General features: G+C 38.3%; 1 protein-coding gene across 1 annotated transcript; it reads right to left on the bottom strand.

Annotated features, from left to right (window-relative positions):
* Positions 1–740: 740 nt before the first annotated feature.
* Positions 741–3,079, bottom strand: ovca2 (OVCA2 serine hydrolase domain containing). The gene is made up of 2 exons (XM_067492189.1): positions 2,691–3,079; positions 741–1,458 (listed from the first exon to the last, which is right to left on the bottom strand). Exons 1-2 carry the CDS (start codon positions 2,842–2,844, stop codon positions 935–937), a joined length of 678 nt encoding a protein of 225 aa, XP_067348290.1. The 5' UTR covers positions 2,845–3,079; the 3' UTR covers positions 741–934.
* Positions 3,080–15,015: the final 11,936 nt, after the last annotated feature.

Raw genomic sequence — 15,015 nt, 5'->3', positions numbered from 1 at the left:
CACCAGTGAATGAAAGCACATGCTCTCATACTTCTGAAACACACAAATATGTAAGAATTTATAATTTTCCAGAGACAATGAATGTATCAAAAAAAGGAACCTCCTGTATATTTATTTCCGTGAAACAATAAGAGCTTCAGTCTACTTCAGCTTTAAACTCGCAGTAGGTGTCCTGTCTGAATGTGTCAGCCACTGCCCAGGTGTTGCTGAGGTGTGCGAGTCAGTCGGCGTTAAGTGCAACACCACGTATGCCTTGGAGGAGAGACTTGCCAATTTGTAAGATTTCTTGTGTCAAGTGTATAGAGACATATGCAGGAGACAGTTCTTAAGAGAGCGCAAACAGGCAGGGGCATGCAGCCCAGAGGACGTTCTAACAGCAGGCTTTTGTTGCTGATTTCTAGGGTGACAGGAAAAACGTTCGCCTGTAGGTCTTTTTTTGTTTGAAGCCCAGTGAAGCCTTTATCTCAGTTTCTTGATCTACTCTCCTTCAACACAGATTTCCACACTATTTTCAGAATAGGTCAGGCTTACCTAATGCATTATTGGAACAAAGTCATAAATGAATGAATGTTAAATATACATGTGCCCTTCCTGATATGATCAACTTAAATATAATCCATACATATATATTGTACAAATGAAAGCAATGATCTCATTGACATTTTAGCAGATGATCAAGCAATATATTCTCAGTAAAGGTAATAAAGACATGACACAGCTTGCAAAAAGAGACCATAAACTGTACATAAACTGTCATCTTATTTATTGTCTGTTAAATTTCATCTTCCCTGAGAAGGACTACAACTACTGTATTGTGTTAGATGGACAAGCACCAAAAGCACAAATAGCCAAAATAATCTGATTTTTTTTCTTAAATAAATAATCAACATTCTCTGGTGATTTTTAAGATGTTGAGTCACAATTCACTCTCCTTTCACTGGAACTTCTTGAGAAAGTCCTGGTAGGTTTGTCTGTGAGCCGATGCAGCAGGAACAAAATGGCCACCAGGATGTGTGAGGACTTGAGTGTCTTGGAAGGAGGGGAGCAGCTCTTTGCTCATGTCGTCAGGGATAACTCGGTCCTCCAGGCCAAACACATGCAAGGAGGGGATCTGGAGCGGAGCACTGTAGAATTTTTGGTGTTCCTTACATGCACTGCGGAAACCAGCAACCAGAATGGCAAAGCGAAAGTTGAACTCAGGCTCTAGCTTTTGCTCCTGAAGACAGCACAACATGGCCACAAAAGCTGCTCCCTGGCTAAAACCCATGATGCCATCAAATGGCCCTTGAACCTTTACAGCTTCTCTCACAACGTCCACGCTCTCGTCAAACCCCAGGCTTTCGTCACATTGCTGTCGAGCGTCAAAACTCCGAGCTCGGACATCAGAAAACCACCAACCCCTGGGGTCCTCGTCACCTCCAGGTCCAGAACCTGAACCATTCTCCTTCGATGGAGTTTCTGTAAAGGCAGAAGAAGTAAGTGGTTATTGTGCTGTTAATTATGTGGAAATTAAAACCTCCGAAAATCCAGTTTCCTATTTCGAACTTTAAGACTAATTTAGCTTCTCTGGTAAAACAAAATAAATACGTGAACACTTCATAATGAATAATGAAGTCATAATGAAGTCACCTAATGCATAACTTAGACAAGAAATTGACACAGTGAAAAATAGAACAGTAGAGAAAAATATAAATAACTAGAAAAGTGTAGTAGAAAACAAAAAATAAAAAATAAACTATACTAGTTTGGTTAATTGTCAGCTATTCTCATATATTAATACCCATGTTATAATGGTTTAAGTTTTTATTTTCAATGCTGACATTTACTTATTGTAAGCCATCTGTAAAGCACTTTGAAACAAATGAAGCTGTATGTATAGATGTAAAGTTACTATATAAACAAAGTTGTGATTGATCTGATCAAAGCATAATTTGTTCCTCCATCTCTATACTCTTGTACTAGAGTACTTTCTCTTAAATCAGAAGTAGTTGTACTTCAAATACTTCTTCAAATTCTTTACTAAATTTGCAGTAAAAAGCCAATCCATTTTCTACTGTTCGTAACAACGTTTATTAAAATTTTAATATGAATGTAAGTTCATGGTGTAAAATGTGCTGAAGTACAAAAGTACAATTACTCTACTAAGAAAGTGATTTTGTAATCTGAGTAAGATACTGATGGAAAAGTAAACGCTGCTAAGCTGAATGTTAATTAGAACAGGTTTTATTGTCCTTTCGGCTTATCCCGTAAATTCAGGGTCACCACAGCGGAGCATTAACCGCATGTTGATTTGGCCGTCTTTCTTTCTTTTTTTTTTTTTTTTCCTTTTACGCCGGATGCCCTTCCTGACGCAACCCTCCCCAACTTCTACCGGGCTTGGACCGGCACTGTGCAGCTGGGGATGGAAATGGGCTGTTAGGGGTTCAGTGTCTTTCCCAGAGACACTTCGACAGATAGCCGAGACCGGGGATCGAACCACTGCGGCAGCCGCCCTCAAATGGTTATTAGAACAGTATTAGCGTCAAAATATACTTAAAAAGTAAAATTACTCATTATGTGCAGTAGTAAATTAAGTTTGACATTAAATTAAAACGTAATGTAAAATAGAAAACTAAAAAAAAAAAAAAAAAAAAACTTCGTCCCTCTCTTCAGTGTAATGTAGTGGGGGGCAGGTGTGGAGGATGACCCACCTTCACCGCCTGATTGCTGCACACTGTGCGGTGCACTCAGGTAAACAAGTTCCACTTGTTTCTTCAGCAGCTTCCGCAGAGCTCCGGTCTTCTCACGGAACGAGCTGCCGTTCTGACGGTAACCGTGGATACACAGGACCCGCGGAGGTGCCATGGAGACAGTAGCCTAGCCAGCTAACTGCAGAAGTTAAGTTTGTACTGTAGACCAGGCGTTTTTTTATATTTAAACAAAACAGGTCCTTAACATATACAACACGACCTTAAGTGGTCATATCAAATACGCAGCAGGGAACTTTAAAAGACAAAAAGTTGTTTTTAAAGTTCTGCAAATTTAGGAACTAGCTTCATGTGTGTCAGGCCAGTGTTATACCGGAAAGGAACAAAGCGTTTCCGGTTATTATTTTCAAAATAAAACCATTCTTAGTACCGATGAATACTTTTTCAGTGGGAAGATTTCCTTTTATAGACGCATATGCACATCTTTTAGGTGCGTATAAGAAGCAGTACAACCGTTTACAAAATACTCTGTTGGAATAAAAAAAAAAAAAATCAAAGAGCTAAAAGCAGTATTTTTCCAAATATCAAAAGTGAAAGTACTAAAGTGCTAAATATAAACATGTTACCTTTATACGGTTGGGAATCTTAATACCAAAATTCTGTCTTGTCTTAAGAATTGTACTAATAATTGTATTAATAATTGACAGTGTAAAACTGTAAGATAAAAGGTGTAGAGGTATAAGGAGCTTACAAGCTCAAAGTAGGCCCCCATCACTCTACCCTACTCCTTGAGTAAATGATGGAGTTATTGTCCACAACCAGTGACAATTGGGGAATGCATTCAAAAGCATAAATATAATATATATATAATATATATATGATATGCACCAGTTCATTTTGAAATTAATATTTTGATTGCAGCGCTAAGGTCAAAATGTACTAGTAGTTTCCTACTACAGTACAGTGAAACCTGGAGTGAATTTCGATTGGATGTATAAGATAAGAATTAATTTATGTTGTATTTATGTTAGTTGATACGTCGGAAATAAATTTTTTTTATTTGTTCTGTTTGGTGTGTTCTGGTAGATACACAAACAAAGTGTGAGGTGTAGCAAACTGTTTAGGCTGAAAAATGTAATAAATAATTAACCCTTAGGAGTGGTACATTATGGTAAAAAAGAAGTAAGATAAATGGTTAGATATTTAACATATATACCATATATCAAATAACTACAGACTCCTAAGCATTAATAGACTAACTAAGAAAATAAATTTAATATCAGAAACATATGCACATATTAAATATATTAAAATAAGTGTAGGTGGGCGAGGTACTTTTTAGTCTATACAAATGTACAATTGTAGACAAATTATGGCGCTATATAAATAAAGTTAAATTGATGTGAATTATGCAGCAACATTTTGTAAACACTTGAGTGAAAATATGCAAGTTAATGCAAAGGATTCACAGAAGATGACAAGCCATACAAATTCGAAGGTGGGCATCATGTGCTTTTGTACTCCGGATACAAAGATGTATATGCATTTTTGTGTAAATAATAATGATAAATACACATTGCTCTAGGTTTCATAAATTGGGAAGCATATTATGATTATTACAATGATATTGTATCTGACCACATTATCAGTCATTTCTCATGAGATGAAGTTGCATTAACTGTAGCAGCTCAAAGTGTGAAAAGTTTTGACAGCCCTTCACGTCAAACTTTCTTCTTGCACATCACTGCCTGCTCTGCTTTCCTTCAGCGGTAACTGTGATTGACAGCCTGCAACCATATGACAAATAGTGGAAATGATGCAAGCTTGTGCAGCGTATCGAGGAGTTAAACTACAAGTGTGTGGGTGATGTTCTCACAGGAAAATATATAATATTTTGGCTTGATTACATATCATTTTATAATGTAATGATTTATTTTTGTCAATAGAAAGTAAACTGAAGGCGTTGACAGTCAGATCTCTGACATTGATGGGAGAAGAAACTCTATTTTCTATTTCTGGGCCAGTCTAAATTATTCAGCATTGGATATTCTCCTCTCCTGTGTCTGCTACTTCTCAAAGGATCACTCGACTGACAGAAGGTTAATACTGTATATTAAAATCTTATTGCATGGTACTACATTGTGCACCTCCAAGTGCAAAGAAGTGGATTTTGTGATAGTTTAGCTGAAAACACGAGATTTTTTAAAAAACATTTTTTAATCTACAGACTAAGGAAAGTTAAGAACTTTTGCCAGAGTTCATTAACCTGGGACTTATAGTTGATTATTGGAGCCAAACCTTAGTTCACATTGGTGACATTTACATTGTGAGAAATTAATAAAGAAAAGAACAATGACAAGTCATTCTTTATAGCAGATGCCCTTCTCTGTCTGGCTGATGCTTGCATGTCTTGGGCAAAAGGGTGGACTCATTGGTACAGTAGCTGCAACTGGTGACACCTAAAGACACAGATGAAAATGTCTCGGGTGAGCCAGGTGATACAAACCACCTACTGTAAAAACCATGAAATCATTGAGTACTTTTATCTCTCTGCAACACAAAAAAATTACAACTTTATCGTCAATGCATATAAAAGTAAAATGCTAATTCTGGGCCATAGAAACTCACTTATCAGCTTCAGTAGCGACACAGTTTTCCCAAAGGAATCTGTCAAAAATACAGACATTATCTTTTATCCAGATCCTATTCTGACAAATATATAAAGGCAATATCCGAAACAATATATTCTTCTCCCAGAGTGATATGAAGGAGTTGGCATTTAGTCAGTTGTCCTAAAGGTTTAGGGGGTGGCCCAAAGCAGTGACAGCTCTAAAAGCCTGGTAGCCAAGGAAAACCAGAGGATTGAAAAAAGCCAAAACACAAATATATATTTTAATCAGGTTTGCCCTGCACGGATAATTTATTGCATTGCCAACTTTTCCTACAGTATAATCACAACATCGGATACAGATTCTTTTTGTAGTATTAGGACATCCCTTTAAATGGTAACATGTTACCAAGTATCCGGTGGGAATCTGTGTGTTATAAAAGAGCTTTGGGCCAGGGTTTGCAGCTGACGTGGTAGGTGAACAGGGAGGACACCAACTGTTGTGTAGGTGTGGCCTTAAGGCAAGCGTCTGATTCAGAAAGTATATATGTGAACAAGAATCTGTTAACAAGAGATTATTGATGGTGTCTTTAATGATGATGTTCTACATTTTGGAGTGGCCTTATATTCAGTCTCTGTCAATTAGGTTTAGTAAATGTCTTTTGCTGCAGAGAAAGCATATGTGTTGCCTTGCCATGACGCACATGGTAATTAAAGAGATAGAAAAAAAAAAACACAGACACACACACAGGGGACAGAGCTGCTGTTGATGTTCTTCAGTACTGGTGAGGAGTCATGCGTCTTTCACCGAGGGAGGCAGGGAAAGAGAGACAGAGATGGAGAGGGAAAGGGAGAGAAAGAGCTACAGAGAGAGCAACAGAGAGAGAGTGAGAGCTTTGCTGGTGCAGACAAACTGAGTCCCCAGTTGCATCTTTTATGTGTAATTCTTTCCAAAATTGGCTGCTGCAACATACACTCAGTTGGCACACCAAGCTAAGACTAATGCACTCTTACTGGAAGAAATCCGGCCTACACGATCATATTCATTTTTCGTTTAATTATCACCTTCAGGAGAAATTACTGCAGGATTTAATTAGTTTTAGCTTGGTGTACCTAATAAACTGGAGACTGCCCCAATTCCACACACGTTCTGTTATTTAAAACCCAGGATTCGAAGTAATTGTGGATAATAAAAAATATCAATATCATAACCTTCAGCGTAAGTTCATAATTTATAGCATATAAACTGGACATGTAATCACAAACCAATATTAGAATCTTAATTATAGATTACGATGGCATATGCTGCTTGGCTACAGTGGTTATTTATGAACACAATATAATAATTAGTCTACAATGTAATATCAGCCCATATTGTGCATCAAGGCATTACAAAACGGCAGGAGTGAACCTGAGACATTAATAATGAATCGTGCAATTCTCGCTTTCCACAACGTTTTCAGGTTGATTTGTTCTGTTTTGATACCAGTTTCAAAGCTTACATTCACATTGTGTTATGCTGATATCCCTCTTGATCCTAACAACCTGATTTGTGAAGTTTGTGCCAAAACATTCTACTTTTAACCAAAAATTACATTCTGGTTTAATTGGGAATATGGGAAAATAATTCCCTGTAGAAAAAAAAAAAAACCAAGAATAGTGTCTATGCTTCTTTATACTTTGTAGAAATGCTACAGTCAAAGTAGACGCGTTGACAATTTTGTCTTACAGAAGTTATAGACTATGCCTTTGAAATTCTTCCAATGCACACAGGGGGGCAGTGGTGCAACATATGTTCAGGACCTGCTCTTTGCCTGCAAAATACTACCAATAAGCTGAAGGAACCCGTCCTGTATATGAGAAAGCAAATCCATAGCAAGTAATTGCACAGAACAATGATCAACAATGAACTCATGCATAATATTATAATTAGGAAATGCAGGGAATGCTGAGTCATACTGAAACCATTCGAATTTAAACCCCCACGTGAAACAACTGATCACGGGGACGCACAGGCTAAGCTTCACAGCCAGAGCAAGGAACCAAAATAGGAAGAGCCGTCATGTTCGGAGAGGTCAGAATGGCCTGCAGGTTGTGTCCTGCAGTGGAAGATCTGTGCTGCTGTCCTCTGCAGGGACATTATTAGAAATGCTGTCATTCTGCCATGTGATCGTTGAAGTCTGTGTGCACATAAAGGAGAACAGATTGGAGTATGACAAATGTCCTGTCTGCCTAGATTCTCACCGGAGCAGGCAATGTAGGCCACGCACAATGTGAATTATGTTGTAAAAAAAAAAATGCAGATAGATCATGTTAAAGAACATCTTTGTGTTTAGGCAAAGTGTGTTAGTGTTATGTTCCTCTCAGGGAGACAGCACTGTGGCACTGTGTGGTCAGGATAAGCGCAGTGCAAAAACAGTATGATAAAAGACTGTTTTGTCATTGTAAGGCTGGCAGATGTTACCATCTGGTGGAACAAAGGTGACAGGTGAGGCAGCAGAAATTGGAGACATGTCAACACCTGTAACTCAAAGTGCCAGTTACTCAAAGCGAGGCACTGTTATCATGCTACAGTTCAATTATACAAATGGTCTCAGTCACTACAGAAACTTGACACTTCAGGTTCCATCACTTCATCTACTTTAATGGGTTTCATCTGGCACGTTTTGGGTGCAGAATTCTGACTGTAAAAAATGTTCCCCGCTGCTTTTTTGTTGTTTTCTTTAAATTGTGACTGTCAAATTCCCATTGTCTGAAATATCACGCATGACACGCATGAGCGACTGAATGACATTTCAAAGAAATAAACAATAAAAATGAGATATTGTGTGTGTGTCGGACTTCTGGAGCTGATCTATAGGCTCTTCTAATGAAATTTGGAACCATTCCCGCTCTGCTGAGTCACAGTGCAGTATGTTACAAATCCCCTTTATCATTTCCTTAGATGATGCTTTCAACAGCTTGCTGATACAAAGTGATGCTTGGCTCAATTTTTCTTCTTACAAACATTTAAATCTCCGAGGTACTAGTTTACTGCTATTTATTTAAGGAATTGTGCATGACTTTGCTCAACTCGGACAAGTGGGACATGCAATCTGAGCTGTTAATGTTACAGAACAAACCGTACAATGTGAGTCAACTAGCAGCAGTGACACATATAACTTTAGTCAGTCATACCGTATGAACAAGTAACACGGACAGAAGTGCTCAAGCATCGCACAATAATTCCTACTATGAAAAATTCCCTTTCATGATCATATAAGTAAAGCATAGTTCACCTACATTTAAAATTAAAGTCAAAGCTCTAAACAGACTTTTCCAAAACATTGTTTCAGATAGACATTAGTGGTTATTGACCCCCTGAGTATCTCACAATAAACAGTTTGTAGTAAACAGTTATAGATCTTTAAAGAAAAAGAATGTTTTGTACAGATCATCAGCCAAAATATGCTTATAAAATAATTAATCTGCTTAAAAACAACTAATGTCAAATCAAATCAAAGTGTATTCAAACAGCCTTGTTCCCAGTGGTCCCCAGATGGGACTCACAGTGTGTGTGTGTGTGTGTGTGTGTGTGTGTGTTTGTGTCTTTCTTTAGACTCTTGAGTCAGATGCAGAAAAAATTCCTTTAATGGGAGGAAACCTAATGAAGAACAACAGAGAAGGGGGTGTGCAAATTTCTTTTTTAGAACACCCAGAGGGAATATATCACCCTGATAGACTTTAACAAACTGGAGAAGAGTATGATGTGTCCTGATTGTCATGTGCACTGAACAGAGCAAAAAAAGAGACACATATGAATATATGAGAAATATGATCAGAGATGTCATACTCACAGGTGGCACTCTTCTGCATAATGAAGGCTTTTACCTTTACTTTTACATCCTTCTGATATTATTATTTACTTTTACTCAAATTATTTTTTCAATATAAGTCTTATACTCACTGTAGTATCACAGTTTGGTATTAATACTTCAGCATGAATCTAAAACATTTCTCAGCTGCTGCTAAACTTACATTTGACAGATGATAATGGATTTTTTTTTCATTTGTCATCTTGTACAATGGAATCACATTTTTAATTATTTTTTTCACTGCAAGTGCATAGAGAAAGAAAAAAAAAGTAAGGGCAGCAGGGCAGCAAGTCTTTAGTCTCAAAAAATTGTCTCACGTTTGGAGGGGGGGAAAAAAACTCCTATAAAGATCTTTTTCATTGTTACTACTCTCTGGTATATTTCAAAATTAATGCATCAGTGTTCACATTCGTAGTCTATTGGCAGCTGCAAAGCATGAGAACTTCAGTGGATTTCAAGTGGTCCTGATGCTTTTGGCTGCAGGCTTTCATTAAAAAATAGATCAAAGAGATCAAACTGATAAAAGTCTAGAAGGGGGGATAAACCGTGTCGCCACCAGAAATTAAATTTTATGATCAGATGCATGGGAATCAAACACTGAGCATGGGAAATCCCACTATTTACCCCCGCAACATCATCTGCTTCACATGCTGTTCAATTATTCAATTTTATGTTAGAGATACTTCAAGATCAAGCAATTAAAGTTCATCCGCTGCATATGTTATAAAACATTAACCCAGTCCTGCTCCTCTGTCAGCGGAAAGCAATGGCTTTAGCTTTAGGATGCACATTTTCTAAGGGTGGTATTTCCTCTGGACAAACTCCCGACATTCAGCAAGACAAATGACTCTGAACTTGTGCAGAATGGTATATTAGGGCATTTGGGTCGTGTAAAGAAGATTTACCAGTTCGTTACAGAGGACACTGCGGCACGATGAGTGTCCAGAGGGAGTTAGATGTGTACACACAGCGGACAATGTAGATGAAGATTGAAGAGATGACCAGAGAGCTACTGTATTAGTGCTCTCAGGGAGACAATGAAGAAAGACATCCCTGTCTAAAGGCCGGTGGAAGGTATTCAGTTGCTTTTAGCAATGTACAGTAATGGGGTCTCGCAGAAGCTGCACAGACAAATGTACTCTCTCATGTTTCCTGAGTTAAAAACAAAAATGCCATAAAATCCCACTTGTACACCTTTTTAAATTATATAACAAAAACAACCATGCAGATGCTTTTATTAACATCTCATAGTCTGGTGTGTTAAATACGAACCCCATGTTTTACATTAGATCATCATGTATTTTCCATAGCAAAGGTCTATAGATACTGTAGCCTTGATGTTTCTGCAGATACACTTTTTTGTATATGGATAGTATGATTAAGATTTCAATCATACTTGAGATTATAGTGTAGTCACAGTGCAGCTGGGACCATGAAGTGCATTGAAAAGCTAAATGTCAGAAAATCAAACCCAGTAGACAAACAAGAAAATATGGACATCATGAAAGAGGTCACATGGTTTTGGTAATTTCTTGAAGTTAAAGAGTTGTTTTTAAGTAATTAATTGAAGTCCTGGATGCTGGAACAACTTTGAAAGCGCCATCAGGAGGACTGCCATGGGAATCATGCCATGGGAACAACAGATGCACTAATCACTATATTCTATTAACATTTAATGAAACGATTAAAAGCATGTACAAGTAGTAGATACGACGGAAAAGCCACAGAGAATTATCAGCCATCACTGCAGTGCAGTCTTTTAGCACATTGCATGACATAATCATAGTGCTCTCATCAACACATTTTGAATAAGCACCAAATGGCGGGCAGGCATTTACCAAATATTTGAGTTGGTGGAAACCGCATTGGAATGAGCATTTGTGAGGTATCCAGAAACAGTGTAGGAGCCAGGAGGCTTAGCTTTCTCAGAAGTCTGCGTTGTGTCAAAAACAAATACATAACTAATTAACATTTGTGATTCTACATAAATTACTAAGAACATAAATAAAAAAACGGCTGGTATTGGTCATTTATTAACTTATGTCCATCTTTTGTCAGTGAAGGTTTTATTTATCGTAGCTCATAAATGGCTTTCATGTGTTAATTTTTGCGTCTGTGTGTCAATTTGGTGTCAGATCAGCGATCCTCAGCGGCCGACTGGAGCACGCAGAGCATTCAATTCAGCAGGGTCTCATTCATCAGCCACCTCCCACTGCGGTTTTCCCATGCTGTGACAAATGAATTATGAAACAAATTAGTCATGAGACTAGAAACATGCAGAAATTTATCACTAAGCTTTTTTAACTTTTTCCTCTACAATTATTAGAGACAGCGATTGCTTAATGAAGTCTCGCTCTGAGTCGGGCCATCTTTCTGTGACAGATGTCTCGCCTTTGAAACTGGAGGAGTCTGATCTGAACATGAATTATGTTTCCATCTAAAGCTATTTGTACTATAATGAAATGAATGGAAACCAATGGAATAAAAGTAGAAATGCAGCTGATTGGGACATATTCACATGACACTGCACATCTGATCTGCCCATGAACAGACTTCAAACGATAGTGTTAATCCATGTTAAAGGGAGACATCAGTGACAGCTGTAGCCCGCAGGTAGACAGGTAGAGTTTTGTGAGGCTCTACCTGTTACCAAAGAACCCCGCTGGGACCCGGTAGTTAGGCAAGGTTGACTTGGACCTGCTTCAACCCAAGGCAGTTTCCGAATGAGTGTGTGTGCATCTGTCTCCTCTCTGCATTTCTGCAACCGTTTTTCTATTTCTTTATCTTTAAGGACATGACTCTCACTTTAGATAGGCGTCACATATAGGCTGTGCTAGTTAGGTTTACTAAAGGTCCTTTGTTGCTTTGAAAGCAAACACTTTCTTAGTGCTGTGTCATGATGTACATGCCAATTAGAGGGAGTTAAAAACACACCCAGGGGGGAAGAAAAGGCTGCTGTTGATGTTCTCCAGCACTGATGAGAAACCATGTGTCAATCCTCGAGGGAGGCAGAGAGAAAGGGAGTGCAAATAACGGGAGGTGTGATAAAAAGCTAAGGGGGAAAAAAGAAAGTGGGGAGTTACTGTACTCAGGTGTAATGTGTCCCTTCCCTGTCACAGTGATTTATGAGGAACAGAAATATTATAATATTCCTGCTGCAAATCAGAGTAAGGGGAGCTAAGGAGTCTGTGCGTGTGTATATATGTGTGTGTCTGTGTGTGGATGTGTGAGCGTGTCTAAGACAAACAAGTCAGGCAAAGGGGCAAAACACATGTACACCTAAAGTAGAGAGGAAACTATTTCAAAACAGAAAGTGGACACGGCACTTAATAAAACATATGGTGCTCCTTATCTACAATCTGCACCTACACACCACTTCTGCATGCATTTGCAACTTGTGTACTGTATGTCCTGAGTTTGTTCACTTGCAGAAGCGCTAACCTACAAGTATGGTTAAAAGCCTCTGATGCGTTTTGCTTTGGTCCCTATGCTGTAAAGTTGCCCATATACTTACCAGATTTTCACAGCAATGAACACAGCTTAGTGTTTGATTTGGACATGAGTCAATTTATCGGTCTGACAACCGTTTTATTAATTTGTGGGTGACGGATGCAAATGTTTTGAGTAAGAATTAGCATCTTTTGACAAGTTCAGGCAGTATAATAGTGGCAGGTTCTGTTTGTGCTTTGTGTTTATCAGTTCATATGTCTGAAACATGTATCCATTGCTCCCTATGTGGTTTGTCAGCCTTATCATAGTGCAACATGCACATAGAAGAAGGAAAGACTGTGTCGAGAAAATGATAACCTTGAGAGGTCTCCATCCCTCTTTGAACTACTGCTCCTCAATCCCTCTCTCAGACCCTTATCACCTTAATTCATGCACTAAAATCCCACTAAGATCTCCCCCCAGCATGTGCACACACATACATACAACACGTGTTTATGTCTAGTTTACCCACTGGTTTGCTACAGGGTTGTTGATGCATTGGTCTCATTTTGAGGAGCTTAAATTTCCAACAAGAGAGCGTGTGACATTTCCAAGATTTCAATTAACAAAGCATAATATAGATTATATTTCAAAAAGAAATATTAGTGTGGGTATAACCAGATGGGACTTCCCTGCTGATCTCAATTAATGAGAATACCAAGAACCATAAGACCAATCGATCTTTCGCTGGCAGAACATTTACAATTTTAGTATATATATATATAACTATAAAAAATAGTTCACACTGGCTGCTCCACAGGGATTTCGTGCCAGCACCACCTTTCAACCTTCATTTTGACAACATCATCAAAAACTTGAACCACAGAAGTGTGTCCTAAACTCATTCTGCTTCTCATCAACAAAGGGGAGTAAATGAACACCAGTTTTGATGGGAAAGACAAACTTTTCATCACATTCATATAAGGTAAATATGTTCCCACAAATTATCATTTACAGGTCAGTCAGTCCGACGTCCACTCAGGTGTGATCCATTTGGCACAATATTCACACACTTCCTGACACTACGCACATTGCAAGAAATCCAAGTAGAACATTTTCAACATAGCCAACTATTGTTATCAAGGAGATGAGGAGGGAGAAAACTCTGTACATTTTATAATGATGCCATACAAAGTCAGAAAGCGGAGAGATGTGTGGAGTGATGCAGGAGGAGCAGTGTGAGATGAAATGAAAAGGGGCAAAGTGGGATTAGCTACAGCTATTAGCAGCTTCTGAAGTAATCACACTCATTAGTTGCTATCAGATCGGGTTAGATGGTTATAAAACAAGAGACAGAAAAAGCGAGCAAGATGCATGGAGAACATTTTCTGCCTAACTTTTTTTATTTAATAATACCAGTGTCTATTATATCACATGTCACAGGAAATATTCAGCTGCTTTACTGAGTGAAAGTAGTGATACACTTAAGCACAACAGCAAATTGACACAAACCTACATTAAGCAAGTACAATATTGAGGTATTTTTACTCTAACAGCATTTAAGATGTAATGTGATTCATAATTATGATCATATAATATTGGATAAATATATTTATGCAAGAATTTTACTTATAAGAGTATTTCTTGACTATGGTAAATGGTCTGCATATAGAATTACTTTACACTGTTTCTCATTCACATTCACACACCGATGGTGGAGCTGCTATGCAGCTGGCCTGCCCTCACAAGGAGAAACTAAGTTGGGGTTTGGTGTTTTTCCTAAAGACACTTAATGAGACAAAAGGTGGTGGGAATCGAACCAACAATACTGGGATCTGTGGATAACCACTCTACTTCGGGAGCCACAGTCACTTCATACCTAAAATACTGGTATTTAAACTTGGTGACAGTGTGCAACATTTATCAAATATATATTTTTAAATTTTTTTAATTAATTCATTTATTTATTTTTTTGTCCTTTCGGCTTATCCCCTGAGTTCAGGGTCGCCACAGCGGATCATTGTCCGCATGTTGATTTGGCACAGTTTTTACACCGGATACCCTTCCTGACTTCTACCGGGCTTGAATCGGCACTGCACAGCAGGGGGTAATGGGCTGTTAGGGGTTCAGTGTCTTGCCCAGGGACACTTCGACATATAGCCAGGGCCGGGGATCGAACCATTCACCTTGTGGTGCGTGGATGACTGCCTTTACCAACTGAGCTACTTATTAAAAAACAAAACGATCCGTACATACTCTACCGTGCAAATATATTCTCTTTTAAAAAACCATGTGAGAGAAGCTCGCTCTTCTGACCAATTAGAGAAGAACAACAATTTCTGTTTGATATGCAAGCTGTGCAGCATTCATATTTATTGTAATTGGATATCTACCTGAAGGGCTGTGCAGAGTGCAGAGAGCCCTTGTATATTTTTTA

This window comes from Channa argus, chromosome 22, assembly GCF_033026475.1.
Source record: "Channa argus isolate prfri chromosome 22, Channa argus male v1.0, whole genome shotgun sequence".
Taxonomy (NCBI): domain Eukaryota; kingdom Metazoa; phylum Chordata; class Actinopteri; order Anabantiformes; family Channidae; genus Channa; species Channa argus.
The sequence above is the reverse complement of the archived record's forward strand: the minus strand, read 5'-3'. Positions and strand labels throughout refer to the sequence as shown.